The sequence below is a fragment of the Anas platyrhynchos genome, chromosome 19 (assembly GCF_047663525.1).
Source record: "Anas platyrhynchos isolate ZD024472 breed Pekin duck chromosome 19, IASCAAS_PekinDuck_T2T, whole genome shotgun sequence".
In the NCBI taxonomy this organism is placed as follows: Eukaryota; Metazoa; Chordata; class Aves; order Anseriformes; family Anatidae; genus Anas; species Anas platyrhynchos.
The window spans coordinates 10,039,456-10,063,361 of NC_092605.1; the positions used below are offsets into that span (position 1 = coordinate 10,039,456).

Consider the following 23,906-nt stretch of genomic DNA (forward strand, 5'->3'; position numbering starts at 1 on the left):
AGAGCAGGCCCTGGACGGGGGCCAGGCTGGGCCTGGCTGCGCTCTAAATCCAGCGAGGTGTATGAGCAAGGTCTGCTAGCCTCCGCGTGGGCGACCCATTTGAGAAACTGTGTGACATGTTGTTCCTCTTAACGTGCTCTATTTACGTTTGCATGTTAACAGGAATCAAGGTATTGAATTGTCATAATTCAGCAGCTGAAATTGTTCCCGCAGGGACGACCGCGGAGGCAAACGGCTCGTGCTCAGGGCTTTCCATCCCCTCACGGGGACCAAATTAACCACCAGCAGTCAGGCCGAGTGTCTGAGAGCTCAGTAGGTGCTGTCTGGAACTACAAATCAGCTCCTCGGTGGGGATACGGAAAGAGTGAGCGGGCATCCCGTGCAGGTAGAGGGTAAGTGGGTAAGTGCCACCCTGCCAGTGCCAGCGGAGCGTAATGCCACATTATGGCGATGTTGTGTGAGGCCTGGGGCTTGGACCTGATGATCTTTCAAGGTCCCTTCCAACCCCGTCAGTTCTGTGATTCTGTGATTCTGGCTTTGCCCAGACGCTGGCATTAATGCACAGCCCTCAGTCAGCGCTTGGCTGCTGGGCCAGGAGGTGGCTGGAAGGAGCGAAGCAATCCGTAACGTTTCTCTTAGAAACAAAGAGGAAACCAATATGAAGCAGCTCAGGAAAGTGAAAACACGACTGTAAATAACTGTAAGCAGTAATGTGACAGCTAATCTGAGATTTGTTACGTGTTTAAGATATAATTACTGCGTATTAACTAGATGAGATCTACACAAAGAGTCTGATGAGTCTGCCAGAGAAATAAACCACAAAGTACTAGCTGGCCTGATTTATTTTTTTCTGACATCGTGTTTTAAATGTTCGTGCGTACTGATTAAAATTTAGGTTAGGGTCTTGGAAGCCATTGCCAAGTTTTGTCACTCAGGGATTTTAGATGCTGTAGGTTTAACCCTCTGTCTGTCCTTTTGGTGGCTAGCCTCCCGGATACCTGGGGGAGAAAATACTCTGCCTCGTCTGGCTGGACTGATGCATTCCTGGAGAAATAGTCTCATGAGAGCTTCTGAAATATTTATTTAGCCAGGATTCATCTCCCTGAATTTACTGTTTGCTAAAGCAGGCAGGACGGTGTTGGCCTGGCCTCAGATAGGATGTTTGAGTTCACCCTTTCATTCCTATGGGATGATATTTGAGATGCACGTTTTTTTCATTTTTTCTAGAATATCAGGGGGAAATAATTTCAAGTGGAAGGAGAATTTTGTTGAACATCTGGGAACAAAATGTAAAAAGTTTGACAAATGGCGTCTTGCTGACACGTAATTGCAACTTCCTCAGTGAAGGAATCTGGGGTATTGCAAATAAAAGGATTTTTTCCTAACCCTAGTTCAATCAGATATGTAATTTCTTGCATGCAGTTGACAGTAATAGATTATGCAGATTGTCACTTAGATGTAGAAAAGCAAAGAAGACCTAAACCAGGCAGTAACCTTAATTTCAGGAGCAGCCACGTCACACAGTACAGCAGAGACTGGCATTTTTGGACTACTTAACTTACCAGAGAAGTTTCTTGTTCAAAATAAGTTATGTTTGGGGTTAACTGCTATGTCAAATATATGGAAATATTTCATACACTGATCATAGTTTTGTCAGGTTATACTGATTGCCTAATTCCAATTCTCTCAGTGGTGCTGAGCATCCAACTGTTCTTCATTTCAGCCCTGTTACGTTTGAGAAGCATGGAGTTTAAAATGTACGCACTATTTTGATTTTATCCATCGCACACTGAGTACCTTTAGCCAAGACTATTTAAGAGCCAGAATCTCCTCAGGAGCACAAGTTCAAACTGGACGAAAGCTGGGAAGTCAGGCTTTGCAAGTACCAGTAAAGGGAAGACCGGGCCTTTAAGACAAACCCAAACTGCACATAGCCCAAAATATTTCCAGGAGAAGAGAAAGAAAAGACTTCAGCTCTATAGAATTTTCCCTTGCATTGCTCTACCAGTCGGATGTCAAATGACATTTTTTCTTCATTTAACATAATTGTCTCTGAAATGTAACAGTGAAACAACCCATTAGCAAAATGCTGAGCTGTCAGAAGCAATCACGGGCCTCACATCCAAGCAGAGAGCTTTCTCTTCCCGGAACGAACTTGTTGCCGCTGCGTACAGAGGCTCTTTGTGTGACACCCGGCGCTGCCACCGCAGCCTCGCACCAGCACCCAGTCCGTCTGCACCCAGTGGTGTGTGGTGCACACCCTCGGGACCTCTTGGTGCTCCTGGAGCAGCATCTCCAGCCTCATCACAGAGGACGAGGCTTAGAAAACAGCCCTCTTCCTCCGTGAAGTCCTGTCCTCCTCCGAGTGGGCAGCCACTGTCTGGGGAGGCCGCTTTGTAAAGGTGCCAGCAAGTGCAGGATTCCTCCTGTGCTGGCCCCGGCAGCTTTCAGACCATCACGGACACGCTGAGGACGTGAGTGTGTAGCAGGGCCTTCAGCAGCAGTCACTAATACACCATGGGCAGCCGCCAGAGGGGGACGAGGCCATTGCTTTTCTGGGGGTCTGGCAGTCGAGGCTGGCAGAGAGGAGTCTGGGGGTGCCCCGCTGCTGCCCAGTCCTTGTCTCTTCTTCCCTCGGCCTCGTTCTTTCCCAAATTTGGGCACTTTCATCAGCATCACAGAACGTGGAGGTGATGCCCACTGCCAAACTTTCTGTTTTTAGAGCGTATTGCTGGCAAGCCTTATTTAAACAGAAAAAAACGTAGCACGTGGGCTCGAGCACATCTGTGCTCTCTCCCTCATACCCAGGCAGAAAGGATTTCTTCCAACCTCGATCTTGGGGATGACCAAAACTGCCAGGAAGGTGATTCCACCTGGGCCTTCACCTCAAGGGGAGAATGCTGCCGGCATTGGGTGGGGTGATCCAAGGGTGTCTGCTCCCCGCTGTGCTTGCAGTACTTAGGAGCAACAGCAGAGGTTCCCAAATTGTTATGCACTAATTACGTGAAAGCAATCAGTGGTAGAGGTGGGTGCTGTCCTCTCAGCATGTCTGTGTGGGAAGTTCCTCAGTGGGCTCCGCTCTGCTCCCTGCAGCCCTCCCAGAGTGGTTGGTGCGTGGAAGAGGCTGTGTGGATAAACGTGTGAAATCCGTTGAATTTTGCAATGTACAAATGTTAAAAATCCTTGGATATTTTTTTTTAATTTTTATTTTTTGCATAGATTTCAATGATCATTTCCTCTCTGCACTGGGGAACACATCCCCATTAAGTGCAAGCAATGTGGCACTGTCAGAATGAGGATATTTGCTAATTTTGTCTTCTATTGTGTAGAAGGATGCATCAGCGTGATGAAATAGAATAGATCTTATCATGTAGTCATCTTAAATCTGTCTGCAGTTTGACTACTCAACATATTGTCAGCCTGATTGTTTGGAATTACGATTTGTTATGCTACTTGTCCTACGTATTCACTATAATTCAGATCCTACCCCAAAACCTCAGACATAATGTCAGTAGAAGATATTCTTTCTATAAGTACACGTTACTCTGCCTCTAAATAAGTTTTGGTGAATCTCTAACTATGATGGTTGGGTTTTTTCTGTTTGTTTTTGTTTTTTCATTTTTACTATTGGTTTGTGCATGTAGAGTGAAACAGCTTTACGCTCGCTGCATGGAAAACTGCACTCAGCTTTTCCAGTAACATTCTTTAAAAAGCGGCTCGTACAAAAGCCTGCAGGAATTCGTAGCGTGATGATAGTGCCGCCTGAATTTTCCCATAGGCAGTGTTTAAAGTCAAATTGGGTTGTGACATTAAATAACACCATATGGTGTGTTCATTCCCTGCTGCTAGAACTAGATGCTCAGTGCAGTTTCAGTAGCATTTTACAAGAGTTGATTGATTTTTGGGTGTGTTATAGGTTCTCAGAAGTTAGAAGATCTTGAAAAAAATTTATGGCATTTGTCTTTAAAATACCAGAAGCACAACATTTGTAAGGGCTGTTTGTATTAATATAAAACCGGGGGCAGAGGTATATGTGCATGTATGTCTATATATAATTGTTGTGTATAAAAGCTGCGTCAAAGCTGTCAAGAACAGAGCTTGGAATCGGGCTCTACTTCAAATGATTAACTTTTGGGGACTTGTGCAAACTGTTTTTGTCCTCCAGGTGATTTTCTTTCTAAGGGGATGCCAAAAGTATTAATGCAGACTTATCAAAGTTCAGTAAAAGGAGATTGCCATTTCAGTTGTATTTCTGAACCTTCAAAACTAGAGATGAAAGCACCTGCAGATGCAGCCGGCACATTCCACGCATGGCATGATTTCCGGCATCCTTTCATTTCGGTTCTTCCTTTTTTTTTTTCTCTTACAGTTCTTTGAGGTTCCGTTTGACTCGAATATGAACAGGACAAAAAACAGACCACTGGTGCGAGGACAGATCAGGTAAGGCTGAGCACACCTGCTCCAGCTAATGAGAAATGGTCTTACGTTGCTTTTATCTGTCTCCAAGCGTCTCTCTTTCTTCAGATGAGGAAAAATAGCAATTTACAGACAAAAGTCTAAGAAAGAAATGCATCTCTCTGTTCTTTGATATTTTTTCATGTTTATAACTTTCATGTGAGGAGTTTGGGTAATCAGCTGTCCTCTAAAATACCGAAATCCTCAAGAAAGCAAAATTTCCATGCCTTTGTGGATTTCTGTACATGTGACAGGACTACATGCACAGCGTGGCAGCACACCATTATGTTCCCTTCAAGGTTTGCATTAGTTTGTAACAACAAATCTTCAAAATCCCCCATCTTGGAACGAACACAAGATTGTGTCTTATTTTTAGCATTCCCATTTATCTGTTGGATCACATGCATTCATTTGAATCTCCTGGGAGAGGTATTTGGAAGATTTCCTGAACGGTTTTAGAAACTGTCCTATAGAGGTGCTGCTAAAAATGACCTATGTGGAAAATCTTTTTGTTTTAGTGGTTTTGTAAGGCACCGTGTTGTTTTTGCCCTTTTTATGTGTTTAGCATAAAGCTGAAATGAAAACCCCAAATGGCGGCATCTTAAGAAAGTTTTGTAAAAGTTGGTTGTCCTTTAGGTTCTCATCATCTGTCTTGAAATACAACAAGAGTCCTGTATTAGCACAGGGATTCCCTTAAAAAAATCCATCAGTCACTCTGATTTCTGAATTATGTACCAGTTCAGTTTCTCAAAGGCCATTTTCCAGCTAAAAAAGCAAAGTGAAAAAGAACATCAACAAAAACTGTAACTTATTTGCAAACTAAAACTGAAGGCCCAATTCATAAATGATTCAACAAACAATTTTAGTATTGCATTTCCATGATTTGTGCCAAGGATTATTTATAACAAAATTCTGTTTTCCCTTAGGCTTCTGCGAACAGTTGGTCCTATTTATTTCTGTGTTTTATCCATCACCTTTGGAGGACTGAAAAAAATGTGATGGATGAAATTACAAGAAAATTGAGACAAAATAGTAAAGTGAACCTTGAGGGTAAATTTGCTCTCATTGTAAATAGTTAGAGCGCTTCAATAAACTTGTTCTGATTTGTTCTCAAAGATGGTGCTAATTACAGATTCCTGAGTTGAGTTAATTTTATTTAAAAATGTATTTTAGGGACCACTGCAGTAAGGACATCTGTTGTACATGCAATAAGCCCGCCTGAGTTGTGCAGCTCAGGGGCTCTGCGCTTCTGCTCTCCTCGTATGTGGACCTTCGGCAACAGAAGCACTGGCTTGCTCCCTTCCAGCCAGCTAGGAAGAAAGATGATAAGGAAAGCTCTCTTCCTCTTTCCCTCTTTCTTTCTTACATAGTTGACTTGCACTGCTTGCAGTGATTCTGCTAGGAAACTTTCTGACAGCTTTTGATTTAGAGGAAACAATTAGTTGTAGAAGTTCCCAGTGTCCTTAAATGAACCAACTGCATCCCAGATCGGCAAACCCATCTCACCATATTTTCTTACTCTTTTCCCCCTTTTCATATTTGCTTTCACCACAAAATGGCAATGTTGGGGACTTCATGTAATCACTCATCAATCTATCTACCTGACTGTCAACAGCTAATTTAAAGTTCTTTAAAGTGTCACTTACCTTGAATAATGCTGACCTAATTCCCTGTAGACTTTTGAACACACAGACCATGACGGGGATTATTTCTGCTGCGGTGTGCCAGAGGAGAATAATCCAGTGCAAGTGATCTAACCTTGCTGTTTTTTGCCACATATTCCCTGGTGTTCTTTGAACTCGTTTGTTCTGGCTGATTAAATAAAACCCTTAAATGTTTATGCTAAAATAAGTCAAAAACAGACTGGATAAATTGTAGGTAAACTGGTATCGCAGCTCTGGGAAAGAATCCAGAGAGCTTGGGGTCTATGCTGAGTTCTTGTCCAAAAAATGTGTCTGACAGTTGAGTTTTGACATTTTCTTCTCTTTAGCTGCTTCACATCCTGAGATGTTGGGTGCTTTTTAAACTATGTTGTGGTATAACATCTGTGATACCCAGTGCATCATTTTACAATCCACCTTCTTCGTCACTGCTCATAAACATAACGTGATTTCCTTAATTTTCCATTCTTCCTTTCCCTTTGATTTATTCACCCTAGTTAGTTTGCATGGGTCAGGACAGTACGGGTAGCAGGATGATACCAGTAATTGCAGCAACTCATGTCACGGTTGGTGACAGCTCTTAGATGCTTGGGACCTGGGCCAGAATCCCACTGGTACACCCCAGCGAGAGGTCCTGCGTGTCCCTGAGTCATCCAGGCCCTGGGTGAGCGCACGTCTTTCTTGCCAATAAGCCAACTTATGGGGTTGGCTCATCAGAAATGTTAGGCTCTAGTAGGGAAATTACTCTCATGTGTTTCGCTTTGTGGCCTCCATTTGCAGCTTCAGCAGTTTAGTTAGGTTATTTAGGTTTAAGAAAAGCTGTCCATGTAACTGACCCGACTTGTAAAGTTTCTCCCCATCCCCCATTTATCACTTTAAAAGAGGGGAGATTAAGATTAGATATAAGGAAGAAATTCTTCACTCAGAGGGTGAGGCATTTGGGTGCTGTGGATGCCCCATCCCTGGAAGTGTTTACAGCCTGTATGTTTCTGTCCTTTCTGTCTGAAGCCTTTGCTTTGAGAAAGCAAACCAAAACAAACTGTCTAGGCAAAGCTTTTGTGTGTTCATGTTACCTGCGTTCATGTTCACAGGGTTTGAGGTCCCCACGACTGAGCCTTTTGTTCAAATCGCTGCAATTTGCTTTGGCATCAGTGCGCCTGAGGAGCTTTCGAGGAAACAGGGCTGTGCTGTGAGGTGTCTGTGTCACCAGAGCCTCTGAGGTTCAAGTGAGGACACAGAGTGTCTGTTCACTCTTAAAAGGTATTTACACAAGGCAGCTTTAGCCCGACCATCACACCAGGCAGCAGCGCCCTGTGAGCCAGGAGCTGGTTCTGCAAAGATCTCTGGCAGGATGCAATTTGGGACAGTAATTGTTTTCCATCCTTTGTGACGTCCTCCACATGTTGTATCATCAACTTCATGGCTGAGAGAATTACCAAGACGCTCAGTATGCCCCTGCTGTAAAATCCTCTGGCTCTGACACCAGGCAAACCATACAGGCAATGACACCGAAGGACTCTGCAGAGCTGGGGTCTCCTGTACATAGGAAAAGAGTACGTATAGCTTTTTGCCTGCCCCAAACCCACTGCTGATGCCCCCAGGGAACCTTCTGATGCTCTTGCTAGATTTGTGACAAACAGCACCTGATGGTTCATTGACCGCTTGCTTCCCGACGTCCTATTTAATTTGTAAGGCTCTGAAAAAATTCCCCTTTGAGCAATGAGACGTAACCATCCTTATTCTCTCTTCAGAGAGTAATCAGAGACATCCTGTTGCAAAAATAACAAGAGTAGACCCAAACACAGCATGCCACTAAACACCATCCATCATTCCAGCCTGCCCACATGTCCTCCTCCCTCCTCTGACCCCTCGAGTCTTGTTTGGAAATACAAACAGCTTAAGATGTTCTTCATACTTCGGTTGCAGTGTTAAACTCATCAAGGCTATTTGTGTTTTGCATTACAACAACAGCTGATATTATTTTTCCTGCTATGAGTTGTTTTTATGTCATTGACGAGAAGAAATTTGGTGTGCTCATGCTTCCCGAGATTTGACTGAAATGGCAGCAGCTTTTCCTAGTTTCCTGTTGGGTATGATTTATTCCCTCGCTTCTTAAAGTAATGGATTTAATTTTCCTGGAGATTAATTTAAATAAATCTCCAGTATTAGCTGCAGTAGCTGAGTGAGCTTAGCCTCTCGTGTGACAAGTGTCCTGCTCCATTATGTTGTACAAGTGGCAGTTTTGATTGCCCTTCCACGTGGAGCCGCATACCCACTTGTTAAAAAGCGTCTGGTTTTATGAACTTACAGTGCTGCTGGATCTGCTGTGCTAAGCACTCATAAAAACTTAATAGTTGTACAAAACAGTTTTCGTCTTAAAAACAGAAAAACAAAAAGTGGGAAATTGCCGCATCAGTCATCAAACAGCATGCTCTAAATAGCTGACTAATTCACGACCGTGTAGACCCCCTCCAGTCCTGCCCCTGCAGTGTTTTGCAGCTCGCAGCGATTCTGGGGACCCAGTCCTACAGCCCTTGGTCGTAGCGGGCAGCATCGGAGGGTGGCTCGGGCTGGAGGGGACCGCGCAGAGCTGTGGTCCCATCTCCTGCTCCCAGCAGGGTCAGCTGGGAGGTCACACCAGGTTACTCCAGGTTTTATCCAGTCTCATCTGAAAAACCTTCAGCATGTGACTAACACGCTGTGGAATTTAACGGTGCTCTCCTTATGCAAAATATTTTCGCTCTCCTTTTCCGTGTGCAATTAAGAAGTTTTAAGTCTGCTCACTTGGCACAACACAGATAATGCCTTGGACGCTTCAAAAGAAATAAGTCTTCGTTTTGTTTGGTAAATACCTTTTTTCCTGGAATCCCATTAACCTCCTCCGTGTTGTGTATGAGCTCCTGGTTCTTATGGCCACTCTTAATTATTGCCGTAATTAATGGAGACGTTAATACTTTTCCTACTTGTTGACATTTCTGAGTGCAGTGTTGACTTTGGTCAGTTTAAACTCTAAGACAAACTCTTGAAGAATCAGCCCAAAAAGAGCTCTGAAGGCAGGAATATTTCTGGCTGATGGCTTGTGTTGATGAGCTGTAGTCCCAGCTGCAAGTACGTAACTTGAAGATTCGCTCTCTGATAGGAAATTGCAGCGTGTCAGACTTCCTTTATTTACTCAGAAATTCATTGAGACTCAGGTCTGGTTCTTTCTGGCAGTGTAAAGCGGAGTTTTCTACTCGGTTGCTTGTAGCAGACCTGCTGCTGCTGTGCTGAGGAAGTGCACGTGCATTAAAAAAGAAAAAATCTCCTGTAATCACTGTTGATAACTCAGCGTAATTAGCTTGATTCTTTGCTTGCTAACACTAATGTAAATCAGGAACGTTTCTCCTGAAGTTGGTGGAGTTACACTGATGTAAGTGAGAGGAAATCCATGTCCTCGGCTTAGGGCTGAGACCCGCATTAAGCATTTAGCCAGCCCTGGGTTTTAAGCCAGCAGTTTAAAATCTCCCCAAGGGTTTCGGTACAACTTTGGTTCCATTTAAAGATCAGCCTCTACTTAGCTGATTGGTCTGCTCCCTTGGGTGGTCATTTCAGACAGGTTTCATTGTATTTAAGTTAAAACAAATAAAACAAAAACTCCATAAATCTACAGTTCAAGAATAATCATTTTTAAGAGATCAGATGCTAGTTCCCTGCAGGGAAACATTCCAATATTTTGTTTAGAAAATACCTCATTTTAAAGGGGCTGCCCTGAGATCTTTCTGAATGATAAAAATGTTTCTTTTTTCAGTGGGAGGCTTTCCTCTTGTTTAAACAGGGCACAATTCAAAGCAGACACCACCAGAGCAGCCTTTTCAAGCATTTTTTATCCCGCTTGTATTCAACCTTTATTATTTGAAAACAAGTAAATGCATTCCAGCCCCACCACCACCCTCCTGGCTGCCTTTTTTTTTTCACCCTGTTTTCTAGAAGCTGTCATTGACTGTATTTGGTAAACAAGAAATTAGAAAGGCAGCTTTATATTTTTGACATGTACAAGTACTTGTAAAAATGTAGTTGCCGTGTTTTGAGCAGCAAGGTTGTGTGTGTGTGTTTTTTTTTCTGGCATGGCCACGTCATGGAGAAGTGGGGGGAGAAACCTTGAGGCTAAAACATAGTTTAATGAGAATAAAACCCACATCAAAGGATGGACTAATGGAATGATATAATGCTTATTGTGTCACTTTCCCAAAGGGGATATGGATGACAGTACTTATATTTCAATTATCTATTCACTGCCTGCATAGGATGCTGATTAAATGGTTCTAAGGTATTAGGGTCTTTTTGTAGAATTCACAGCAAAGTGGTGATACTGCACATTATCCTTAGATCAAAATGTGTATTAGCAGAAAATTACATAGCTCTAACTACATCTATATTTTGTTTCTTAAGGCACTAAAAAGGGCTGTTCTAAGAACTAACATTACATTCAGATTCATTTCAGTTGAAGCGGAGGCATCGCTCGCGCCTTCAGCAGCCTCCTCCTGCCCCTCCGCGATTCTGCAGCCGCTCAATGGAGACATTCCTTTGTAGGCAGCTCTGTTTGGTGGATATAAATCCTGCGGAAACACTTGACCCCTCACGCCTTGCTGCTTTTCAGTTCAGCTGAGGGGCCTTTACCGCCAAATTATTTATCAGAATCCTTAATTGCACATGGGACAGTTGATAAATCGGCGTACATTGTGCATCGCCTCACGTTAGGAAACATCCCAGATGCTCATGTATAAACCAGGAGTCACGGTGCATTTGGCTAAATAGCTGCTCCATCTGCTCGTGGGGAACACTGCAGAGAAGTGATACGGGCTCCTAATGGAGTTGTCTTATCCTCTCATGTCAGCTCCTCGCCGGGGGGTAGAGCCCCGTTAGCTGGAGGCAGCCGAACTATTGTGTACTAATCCTTCAGTGTTGTGCCTGCTGTGGATGGGCCTTTTGGACGTTGGCTTTAGCCCTCAATTTTTATCCCTTTAACTGACTTGTGGTGAGTAGTTTTCTTTAAAGGTGATGTTAAAGAGAGTTTTTTCTCTTATGTTGCACAAGCAAGCCAAAATGTAGTTTCAAACCCAGGATCCTATCTCCAAGTCCCGCGCAGTTTTCGCCTCGTGGCTGTCAAACATTTCAGGTTCATGTTTGTAAATTTTGGCTTAATGCAGTCAAAATCCCCCACTTTGTTCCCTGTATTAGTATTGAACCTTATCTGGTTTAACCACAACAGCATCATTATTCACCGCGTGCCAAGTGTTGTAGGAAATGTCACTGCTCAACAAGTCCATTACGGAGCTGCCTCTGATTAGAAGCTGCTATGCCCTGAGATCTGTTTACAGAAAGTCATGTTAGAAGTGCATTTCTTTCTGTGAAGGACAGAGTTTATCATGTCTTATGCAAGTTATAATTTACATGCTATCAACTTGGCAAGGCAGATATAAGAAAGGTTTTTCTTATACTTTAATTAGCTTCGTGCTAACACGGGCGCTTGCTCTTTAGTCTTTCTGTCTAGAAAAGCAGCATTCCTGAGGTTAAGATGTCCAGGGAGCCTCTTTGATATGTTTTGTTTGATTTTTTTCTGCTAGGGTCCAGAATCACAGGAATATTATATTATAAATCATGCTGTAAAGGAGTGTGAGCCACAGTGACTCATATTGCTGCCGGCGTGTGACAATATTCTGTTATATTTGTGCACTTTGAGGGTATATGAGGTTTTTTTGTTTATTCTTCTGAACATTTGTAAAATATAACTCCAGATGCTAGCCGTAGTAGACAACACACCAAAATAATAAAGCAGGAATCCCAAAACACAACCGTTCTCATCCTCCTCTAGTCTGGGAAAGCAGCAGCTTTGCCATGGTGCCTGCTGTGTGCCAGGCGTGGCAGCGCTCATCGCCGAGATGGTGTCTGTGGGCTGCCCTGCTCTAGGGTCAGTTGGCTTTTAGAGATGAGATTCTGGTTTTGATTCATTTTCCCAAAAACATTACGTGTTCAATTTTGCTGTAGGAAAGAGGAAAAAGGAAGGATCCGAGGGTTTGGTTCTTGGCGGCCAGTCCTGGAACTGAGTCACGCTGCCCGTCCGAAATTCGTGCCCAATGTCCCTGCATTCTTGGAGGGTCGGTTTGTGGTCCTTTTCCTGGGCTCCTGGCAAACAGCGATGGAAGCCCTGGTTGCAGTACTCTCACAGTGAGGTACCCGTGTCTTTTATGAGGGACCACAAAGGTATTTTTTGTTACTGTCTTTTGCATTCTCGGTACCATTGATCCTAGCAGAACTGAGAGCTGTTGATCCTAACTGGTATAGGTTAAAAGTGGGACCCTGACAACTTCAGCAGTTGTCAGTGACAACTTCTGGCAGTTGTCAGAGTATAACCATACCTAGGTTATAAGTAGCAACGAAAGGGTAGCTTGGAAGGATAAACAGGCTTTGTTTTTGAACGAAGGAATTACTGACTTAGAAGAAGTTCTCCATGGTAGCAGCGGCCACCAGGATGTGTAGTGCTCGTGTCTCAGGTGATACACGGCAAGTACTTTAGAGCGTGCTGTGGTGTCTTAAAATGATGGATGAACATTGAATACGTGCTCACAGTGTTGGAGAGGGAACTGCAGACAGACAGGCAGGATCTCACCTACCTTGCACATGGACAGGCTCATCTGCTCAGGTGCTCTTCCAAATAATGGTGTCTACAGCCTGGGTCCTCATGCTGCAGACCATTGCTTTTTCTCTGCTGTCTCTGGATGCAGTGAATAACTTATTTCCTTCACTTTCATTGCTCCCAGGAATGTATTTAGAGTCTGTGATCCTGTACTTCACAATCAAGAATGGCTGGGCTAACTTTTCACATGTTTTTTTTTGAACACTAGTTTGATAAATCCTCTAAAACTTCAGTTTTCCCTGTCTTAACGAGATTGAGAACTGGCCTGAGACTTCTTTACTTGCTGCTTTCCGAGTGTTGGCTGAAGGCTCAGCAGAAGCATGTGTTAGGTTTAATCACTCTAAATCACAGAAAAATGTTTCTGGAGAGAACATATTATCCATTCTGTTTGTCAGCTGGCCTCCGGTTCTTAAATGAAGAGAGAATTGAGATTTTGAAATAAAATGAATGGATCACTTAACTGCCATGTTGTAAGGTTAGGTTTGTTAGGTTAAAGAGGAGGATTTAGTTTAAATATTATGGGGCACATTTTTCAAATTTACTGTAGGTTTGTCTTGTAAGCACTTTAAAAAAATATTTACATTTTCATGACTGCGGGGAAGCTGTGAATATTATTAGTCACCCTTTCACTCCTACCTAACAAAGACATACAACAAGGAGCGCGCTAACGCTCGGCAGGGTTGCTCAGGGTTGTTATGATTAGCATTCTGGTGTGTATAGCGAATGTAATGGGAGCATAAACATTTTGTAAGTACGGGTCCTCTTCGTTTTTAATTTTTTTCTTACCTCGAGTGAAATGATGGGGCCCAGTTGAAGTTTCTGCTTAGTAACAACAGGCAGCATAAAAAGTTTTATTTCACTTTGACTGTTAGCAAACACTGAACGTTAGCTAACATGGTGTTAACAAACTGCAAGTGCGCCCAGGTTTCCTAGGCTGTCTCATCCCAGGCTGTGTTTGCCTTGGTCCAAGTCCTCCTGCAGACACTTGAATCTGTGAGCAGCAAAAAAACAGATCCTGGCATCATTGGCATGGAGCTACGGTGGTAAAGTGAGAGCAGGATGTGCTTAGGAAAAAGCTCCATACCAGGCGTGGGACTCCAGTTTCTCTTTTTGCAATTGAGTTGAAATCTTTTACCTCGTCTCAGCATAAATGTGGCATCGTTGTGGAAACTTCCAGCAAAATCAATTGAGCCAATTTTGATTTATGCAAGTGTAAAAAAGAGAGATGTGTCCCTTTCAAGATGAAATGATTCTTTTAAATTAGCCCTGTTTGTTTATGATAGTTTTAAAGTCCCTGGCTCTGGCAAGGGAGACAGAACATCTGCAGCTCAGATTCTTGAGGAGCGAGGGAAGCTAATTGCCTCCAATTTGGTTAAAATACAGTGTCAATTACTCCTTTAAACAATAGCGATGCACAGCCCTGACAGGGAGGCTTGGGCTCCATGCATGGGTTGTTTCTTCATTGGGAGAGAAATGAATTGACACAGACACGGGATATTTTATCCTAGTTTGTATTTATTTACACTAAGTAGACTTCTGAACGAGTATATTGGATAGCAAAGCCAGAGCGTGGTCGGCAATTTAGTGCCAGAGCTCCAGAAAGCAGCTCCCTGACAGCATCCAGCCAGCTCTGTGAGTTTACCCAGCACTGAGCCCTGTGGATGCCAAATTCTCGCTGTGTTGCTTTCCTTGGGGATCCCTTCCTTAGGGATCGCTCAGGGTTGAATCCTGCCTGGTCGCCCTGCTCTCAGTCCTGATGCCCTCAGAACACCACCAGCTTGGTGCTGATGGGCCTGGCCTGACCCCGGGACAAAGGACATGTCCTAGTGCCTCTAGAAGGCTCCTTTTGAAGGGATTTGCATTTTAAAGAGGTGCATTGGAAATGCAGGGCTGTAAACTTCATCAGGAGAGGCAGTGCTGGAAGGGCAGGCTGAGCTCCTCATCTCAGAGTGCCCAAATGCTGCTCGCTAACCCAGCTCCTTGGGAGCACTCTGCAAGTTTCCTCCCTCCCCTTGAGACTTCATTCCTCTCCAGCTAAGATTTTGTGTTACAAAGCACTTTTAGAACTTTTCATGTATATATTTTTTCCCATTATTTTCCCATATTTTATTGTTACATTTGGGGGAAAAGTACAGCCCAATTTCAGGTTATCAACGTCTTTGTCATAGTTATTACCAGAAACTGAATTACAAAAATCTGGTTACAAAAACAAATACAAAACCAACAAAAACAAATCAGCAGGCAGAGTTACAACAAGTCTGCTACGTTATCTTAAAATCTGGGGTAGTGCTATACCCAGGTAAAGGGAATTTGATATCCAGTTCTTGTAGTGCTTGCAGAACCTGATTTGCTGTCGGAGCACATCCTCTGGGATGGGACACCAGGACACAGTTTGCTCACAGCTCAGACCGGAGGCTGAACACCGGCAGAATGAAGATTCTACTCTGTACCTGTGAAGACAACATTCAGTAACTCGTTAAGGAAACCACAAAAAAAAAGACTTACGAGGTTCCCACTTGTTTCTGCCTCCCAAAGGACATCTTGTCAGTCTTTGGTAATAAACGACAGACAAGCCCATATTCTGGTGCTTGGAGCTAATGGGGAAAAATTGACTTCCCAATTAAAAGTTTCGTATTTTAGTTTTAAAATCAATCATCCTCCAGCCCTTGTCATGAGCCATGGACTCTCTTGCATGACTGAGAGAGAATAAATGGATGTGTAGTAACAGCTTTCTCTACACTTTTCTCTTAAGAAAGTTCCAGTTTAGCTCTATGATAGATTTTGTTCAGTTTAATGTCATTTTGGTACTTTGCAAGATACCCTTAATCAGCAGGCTTGGGGGTCTTTCATGGTGTTCAGCCACAATGTACCTGGGGAAGATGATACACGAGGGAGAGTTGCTTGTGTGCAGTAAAGCTGCCTGATGCCGAGTCGGATCTGTAGGAAAGAAGAAAGGGGTCTGGCAACACATGCATTCCGCCAGGGCTAAAGCTATTTTTCCTTTTAGTTGGAAAGAAATACTATTCCTTGAAACTAATCAAATCTGTAATTGAAAGCTGTAGTTGAATATAAAAACATTTTGCTAGTCATGCTATAAGCGCAGTATGTAAAAAAGATGTGCTGTCTCAAGGCTGTGCTGACTAGGGGCCATCCTGCATCCCCGTGTAACCACTCTGACTTAAAATCTCAGCCCAGAGTGTGAATGTTTTTTCTATCGCTGCAGCCCAGTCTATCTGGAGGGCTCTTCTGGGGTTTAATATCTTTTGCAAAAAATTAGAATCATTTTAGAAAAATCATCAGTGATGAAGCTACTGATCCAGACAATGTTGTTCCAGTTTCAGTTTCCATTAGCATTGTTGTTATTACTATATAACTTTTACAGCTGACAATGGTCATGAATATGGTTTTTATTACTAAATATATAAATATGCAGCCTGAAAGGATTTGTGTGGAAAGTTAAATTTCAATTTCACTGTTGGTAGATTGCCATCATTCAGTTGTCTGCCATGATTACTGATTGGGTTTGAATGATCTGTTCCTTACTTTGAGCTTAGAAGCTGTTGGAGTGTTTTTTTTAGCCTCCCATCAAAATCGTTTCAGGGAAGCTACCGTTGCTATTCAGGGCAAAATGTGCCTTTTACAGCTTTCTGGCTCATTTTTTGCTGTCAGCTGACTGCGGCACTTGTGCCAGAAGACAACCCCGCTGCCGGTTTCAGGCGTCTGTCCATCTGGGGAAGCAGAGCTGGGAATTATGCAAACACAGTCCAGATGTGTGCTGGAAGGAGATGGTCTTTCTTCCCCATTACCTAAGTCCTAGGAGCAGGAAGGCTTCATACAGTCATATGTTGTTGCAGTGTGTAACATCCTCAGCTCCTCGTTGCCCTTCCAAGCTGTATGGGATTGCCAGGGCAGCTGCCGGGCCCAATGGCCTTCCTCAGTTTTCCTGCTGGATCTCAAAGTTTCCAAGGAGGGCTCAGCAGTTTTTGGGTGCTGATCCTTTAAAAAGAAAAAGAAAATCCCCTGCTGGTGCTCCTCCAGCTGCGGGAGGTGGCCGAGCCATAGCTCAGTACCTCCTGACAGTCGTGGTGATCCAGGCTCAGCTCCCACCCCGGGACTGGCTTTTGGCAACTCTTGGTGTTGTCTGGCCAAAGGAGCCAAGAAGATGCCAAGACATGAGCAAAACTAAATCACCAGCTGTGGAGGGTGATGGCTTGTACTGGAGATTTCTGTGGACATCTTCCCCTCATGAAACGAGCTTTCCTGGCTGCAGAAAGAATTGAAGAGAAGCAAATTCTGCTTTGGTTTGTGTCACCTCTCGTCGCTGCTGGAAAAATGCAAAAACCTCAGTCTGCAGCTCTTGTTTGAGCTTGGAATTGGCTTCGGAAGCCTTAATAACTTCTTGCTGACCTGGAAAAAGTTAGAAAGAGGGGGCTTCCTCTGGCAGCCTCGTTCAGGCGGGTAGTCGGGGGACTTTTTTAGTACCTACAGATTCCAGTAATAATAAGCAATTTATGATGATTATTCCCAAAATCTGATTTTAATTATGGCTTTGGAACACTGTTCATGCACTGGACTCGTATCTCAGACCATGATGGCAAAATGGAGTTGCAGAGATGCAAATCACTCGTGTTCTTGTGCTGCCAAAGAACTGCAGAGCTCCCAGTAGTTTCAACCCATCTGCGTGCTAGGCTGGTGCAGGCTGTTCCTCTTCTTATTACGACAAATTGTTTTGACACTATATGCAGATGAAATTTACGTCCATAGTAGCGATATTGAGATCAGTCTGAGGCATCAGTCTCACCTCGATCATCTCATTTACCTGTCATGAGGGGAGATGCTGAAGCCAGTGCTCAGGCAGCCCTGTTTCTGGGGGCAGCTGCAGCAAACAAGTGAGGGGAGAAGCACAGGGGTGTTGCTGAGGCTGCATCTTGGAGGAAATGGGAAACCCATCCTGGGATGCAAAGGATGTGATTGCCTTCAGGAGGCAAAACATGGCTGGGGGTGGCCGGGGAGCAGACGAGCTGCCGCTACCCCTGCCCCACCAAAGCCCAGCCTTTGCCCCCACGCTTTGTTCTTCACCGTCCCCATCCCGTAGCTTTTAGTTCTGCACCCTGCATTTGGCAGAACAGATCCCTGGCCTTGTGGCTTGAGGAACTGTTGTCAGTAATAGTAAGATCTAATACAAAATACCAACCAGGAATTTAAATGTTTCAGTCCATTAAGGTACTCTGGGCATGCTGCAGCAGAACAAAAGGGCACTGTTGTTTTGTTGTTTGGGTGTTTTTTTTCAGTTTGCCTTTTTAGAAGTGGTGATGTTTCCATAAAAGGTTTTTGACAGACAGGGAGAAGAGAGAATTTGTTTTATTACCTTCTGTATTGGGCTTTGAATCTAATTTTCAAATATAAGCACTTATGCTTCACCTGAGAAATATGCAGGCAATCTTAAATGGACACTTAGACGCAAGCTTAAGCTTTTATGCAAATATGTTTTGCGTGCCCAATTTCCCATTAACACAAGGTCACAAATTAAGTTTCTTATGTATTTACATAACATCTGAACATGAATTGCATACAACTGCTGATTGCTTGAATGCACCTATTCAGAATTCATAGGGGCTTTGTGTCTCTATGTGTATATGAGTGTCAATATATTCACAGAGCTAGGTCGAAGTGTTAGATGCTGATACTGGAATTTTTCATATTTCTGAATGTTGATATGTTTTAAGGGGAAATTTTGTGTAGTTTCTAGATATCTTTTTCCAAATACAATTTGCTTTTAAACTCCTTATCACCTTTTTTATACTGTTGGGTTTTTTAGTTGTAGCTCTGTCTGTACTTTGATAGCAATCTTTACAAAATGCCAAGGATAGTGTAGAAGAGCATGCATAGTAGTGAGGCTATTGATCTTTATAGACATTAAGCTTGCTAATGCTGCTGTGAAATAGGTAAAATACTACATTAATTTTATAGATGGGCAAATGCTTTAATTTGTTTTCCTGTTTCAATTTTTCCAAGTAACTCTGTGAGTCAATAGGTGCTATTACCCATGGCTCTGGATCCTATTAAATAAATATGCTTCATGCACACATGTGCAAGATCATTATATATGTATAACCAGCTCATCTGTAAGTGGCACCTAGATTCAAAGATGCCATAGCACATGAATTAAAGCAGGCTGCTGTGTCTCGAAGTCACCGTTAGCAGTATGATGAGTGAGGGTTCACGTGGGTCCCTCGGGGTGGTGTGTGCGAGGGGTTCCTCCTGCCCACAGCAGCTTCAGGCTGTCCTTCAGCCATGCTCCCCTGCCCCTCCTCCTCCTCAAACTGTAGAGGAATGAAATCTCATCAGATTTTCTTTGGATTTGTAAGGGTTTGATCACTGTTCAAGCTGAAGTTCTCTCCCGAGCTTTTAGCTGAATGTGCAAGTCTTTTAGAGGTTTCCTTGGGCAGACTTTGACATAGGCATTCTCAATAAAGGAGAGGAGAGGGATGAGGCAGAACTACCAGTTTTTGGTTTTCCTGTAGGAGGTGTCCTATGTGGTGACATACTTGGGTATTTTAGCATTGAAATTTGAAGAGAACTCATTTGGCACTTGTAGTATTTTTCCAGAGCCTGATTTTAATCAGCCAAATAACTGAAACCAACTCCTCCCAGGAATCCATCATAAAACCCAGTTTCTTACTCAATATGTTTGCTTTCTCAGCTAGCTCCTTGGCCAATTTTCCAATGGAAGATTGCCCTTTTTTTTTCCCATGGGAGTGATTCCCTCAGCATAAGTGAACGCCCAAGTGAAATGAGGCTTATGCACCAGCGTCTGTCATCAGCCTGCACTTACTGTATGGATGGTTTTGGGATGAAGGAAACCAGCAGAGACCCCGCAGCCACTTTTGACCACCATGTGAGAATTCCCTGGTGCTGGGCTCCCCGCTACCTGTGCTCCTGCAATGTGCACTGCGCTGCGTGATGGCACAAAGCTGTAGTGGGGGGCATGCTGTGGACTGTAGGCAGTGGGCAGATGTGGTGACAGCTCAGCATCACGGCCTTTCTCCTGCTCCTGATCTCCTGTGAGGCACAGGCACAGAAGGGAGCATGCCTCAAATCGATGAGCACCACACAACATCCATGAGACTTCACAGAACTTACGTAGGCATGGAGGCACATCACGGTCCCTAAGAGACCATAAGCTATTAGAAATCAGAATACCCTGACACTGCTGAGATTGAAACCTGGGTTAAGTTTTTCCAGCTTAAAATCCTGCAAGTCACTGAAGCAGTAAAAACTGCACCAGTAATTCAAAGCTCTGTATCTTTTCCTCAAATACTGTCTCTTTCCCAGTGAGGAGTTGCTTATACTTCTACACCTTATAAAGATGACGTATTTCTGGGAGAGTGAGTTGAATTCTCCTCTGCCTCGCGTCTCACCAAGAAAGCAGGTCCTAATTTCTGAGTGCAGTGTCTTTGTAATGTGAAAGAGTTTTATGGGGCAGAAATAACAAAGCGGACTCATCAGCTCACAGTCGGAGTTTCAGACCTCAGCTGGAGTTTCTGATGCAGGCCCTTGTCAGTCACACAACTACTCTTCTAGAAGAATTTTACAGTTCCTTGTTTTTGAAGGAAACACTGGAGAGGGGTAGAAAATGGGATACTTTCTAGATGTCTAAGGGTAAAACAGTTTGACTGCTTGTGAAGAACAGCCACCGCTGACATAATGCCCTCCCCTGAGATCTGTGGGACTGTGTACAGACACATACAGACATGATCAAACCGCCTTCAGGAGCTTCCTTTTAAAGAAGCAAAAATGAAGAAACCAAGAAACAAAAACGTGTTTTCATCCACCAGGAACAGAACGCCTTTTCTGGAGGTCTCAATCACATAACTTCACCTTTCCCTTTCTATAAAAATGTGTTTTGTAGCGGGGTTTTTCTGATCCATTGGTCAGCTCTGACAGCAGTGGTGCCAGGGCTGCCCCTGCAGGGAAGGCCGCGGTGACTGGATCCGCCATGGAGAGCCTGGCCTCCTCCTTCCCTCTCCCAAGGAGAGGTGAAGTGCTGATGTCTGCTGCTTCATCAGTGGCTCGTGGTGCCTGGTGCCCCTTTGATTCGGAGAGATGCAGAGGGGTCTTCACTCAATTAGTGAGAAAAGTGTTCGCTCCCTTAGGTCATGCTGTGTCTTCACTGAGGGCTGTGCGCCCCATGGGAGCGGACATGGGCACTGGGCCTCGCAGCGTCGGGCTGGTCTTTTGTCGCCTCTGGAGCATATATTGTGCCAGCCTGGTGTTCATCTGTGTGCCTGATGGTATTTTAGTCAGGAATCAGTCAAGACAGATTTGTTTAACCAAACCCAGTCAGGCTTTCTCTGTAGAGGGGCAACGCCTGGAAAGTACAGCACTGGTAGGCAGCGCTGAGGCAGCTTACTGTGCAGGATGCATTTTGCTGCCTTTCCCAAAAAGAGCACCACTAGCTGCAAACCCAAAGGGCACAGCTCCATCTGAATCCTTTCACAGGACCCTCATGGAAACGTTCCCATATTGGGAACATGGCTTTGTCGTTGGGCGGCACAGCGGGGCCCAGCCTGGATCCGCAGTGCCTTTGTAACCCCAAAGCTGCCCACAGAGTGTAAACGTGCTCTGTAACCTGAAATCCAGCAATGGATTTGAAAAGCTGGATAAAATGTTGGGATGTGTCAACTCAGTCAATCTAATTTAAATTGAAGGCAGATCTTTGGTATGAGATATGCTCGTTTTAGTCCTTGTGGTTGTTTAGGATTTCCATGCAGTATTGGTCTGATGAAGGTTTTAAAAATAAAAATTGGAACGGGAGGATTTTTTTGCTGATAAAACTCACATAAAATCCATCCCCACCAGCAAATTTTCCTTACAAGGGTTGGAGCAGTGCTTGCAACACGTATTTAAGGTTAAGGATTCAGCCAGAGGGCAGGGTAATGGTAGAATACAAAGGCTGCATAGTTTGAAATTAGACAAAACGTGTAAAGCTAAAGTTTACGCAGAGACATTGCTGCAAGCACATGTGTTTTTTGCTGTTATATGTAGGACTAAAAGTGTGTATTTAGCTGCATGGGTTATTTAATGCAACACAGTTAATGGCATTTTCCTCAGGTCTCTCACACCACATTATTCCTCTTAGTGGCATTTCGTTCTCTTCCCGTTTCACCAAATGTCCTTGAACAAGCACAGGTGAAGAGATTTTCACAGCAGCAAACATGTTGATCGCGGTAAGGGAACACAAATAAGGCTTCCTTCGGGTTACATCATGGTGCTTGCTGCCCACGAAGTGTGGGTTTGGTAGCTGAACAAAAAATCCTTGTTCATCATATTTGGGTATTTATTGTGGAACTTATTAGCAGAAGTTTATGCAGCTTCAGCCACTTTCTTACAGATTTTAACAGGAATTTCCAGCCTTCCCTTGGCTCTTAGCTCTTGTGCAGTAGAAATCAGCAGAAGTGATTAGCATCTTTATTGTTTGGTTCTTTCAGGCAAACCTAAAATATCTTCAGTTAATTCCAGTTACACTTAGAAGATGAGTTTTAATTTTGGTTTTGTTACTGGAATTGCTTTGGTGTGCTACCCTTGCTTAGCAGAGCGTGCGAGCTAAATGGGGACATGGAGAATTCAGCCGCTTTTTGAAAAGCCAAAAAATACTTTATTTCTGTTAGCATAATTTCAAAATGATTGAATGTACTCTTTTCCTCTTAAATGCTTCCTAATTTTATGTCTAACCCTGTTGTATTTCTTCCAAAAGATCCCTTGGAAAATTGCAATCAGTTAAAAATCTGGCAGGCTGCAACCATGCTCGTTCACTCTGAACGCAGAGTGCCTTTTCCAGAGGTCAAAATGTACTACTATTAGGATAAAAGAAAATGACCTGCTGGAAGCACAAATTCTACGGGGGGCCTATTGGCCTGCATAGCTTAAATTTGGTCACGAGGATAAAATCATTGCAAACCTGTGGCAAAATTGCCTTGACTGTTTAGAAAGGCTTGCCTTGGGATGGGGGGGAGATGTGAAAATTGGAGTTGGAAGCGTAATAAAAATCCCTAAAAACAACCCAAATCTGATCTTAGCTTTCTGGAGGAGTGGGAGGAAGAGTGAGGGGAGGGGGGCTCTAGTAACTCTTTAAAGACAAGCTCCTGTGCTAAGCGTGTGCCCCGGCTCTCCTCCCGCAGCCCTCTGCTCGCCGTGTGCTTCGCCGCCTCCTGCGGGGTGCCGGGGATCGCCCTGCTGACGCTGGGAGTCAACCCTCTCACCGGCGCCCTGGGAGCCTTCAACATCTTCCTGTACACGTGCTGCTACACACCCATGAAGAGGATGAGCATTGCCAACACGTGGGTGGGAGCTGTCGTTGGTGCCATTCCCCCTGTCATGGGCTGGACTGCAGCTACTGGTAGTCTTGATGCTGGTAAGTGCAAAATCCACGTTCGCGTCGGGGGGAAGCCACTGTCAGTATTGTCTTTGGGATTCCTAAACGTACCTTCTCGAAAGGCAGTAAGTAACGATTTTTCTTAAGCACCATTCTTGATGCTTGTTGGCCTGACTCTGCTGCAAAAGTAGATCTGTTCCGCTGTTTGTGGTGGAATATAAACTCCTGCAGCACAGTACTGGGAGGACTGAAGAAGCAGGCATGATGGCATCATTCTCCTTATGGGGGCATTTTAGGGGTAAGCATGAGCTGATAAAAGAATCTCTCCTATAAAATGTGCATTTAGGTCACATTGAAAAGAAAATCTAGAAGGAAAGTAGAGTATTAGCAAATGGGGTTTGCATGGAAGAAAACATGTAATTTTGGGATTAAAACCATACCCACTTAGATCTGACTTACAAGTCAGGAGCTTTCAGCAGGAAAATTCCCAGATGTGTTTACTACTGTCTTTCCCCAGGCCAGAAAATATCCTAGGAAGACTAATTTATTGGTGTATTTTTTAATTGCCCACTTTTAGACTCTTAAGTTATAAATGTTCCTTTCCCCCCTCCTTGAAAAGCAAACAAAAAATTCTATTTTAGTAACTGTGAACCATTTTTACATCCCTCATAAAACACTGATCTCTTCAGCAGCTAAACTCTGACACAATTAGGGCTTGTTTTTCCTGCCAGCTAGAAACTAA

The 23,906-nt window shown here is 43.8% G+C and overlaps 1 protein-coding gene across 3 annotated transcripts in view; it reads left to right on the plus strand.

Moving 5' to 3' along the window:
• Nucleotides 1-23,906, plus strand: part of COX10 (cytochrome c oxidase assembly factor heme A:farnesyltransferase COX10) — a 101,155-nt gene that overhangs the window by 63,601 nt on the left and 13,648 nt on the right. For all 3 annotated transcript variants that reach the window (XM_072025868.1, XM_027471235.3, XM_072025869.1), the window contains exons 5-6: nucleotides 4,370-4,440; nucleotides 22,971-23,203. In XM_072025868.1, the coding sequence (XP_071881969.1) occupies nucleotides 4,370-4,440; nucleotides 22,971-23,203 (304 nt within the window). The remainder of the gene's footprint in view (nucleotides 1-4,369; nucleotides 4,441-22,970; nucleotides 23,204-23,906) is intronic.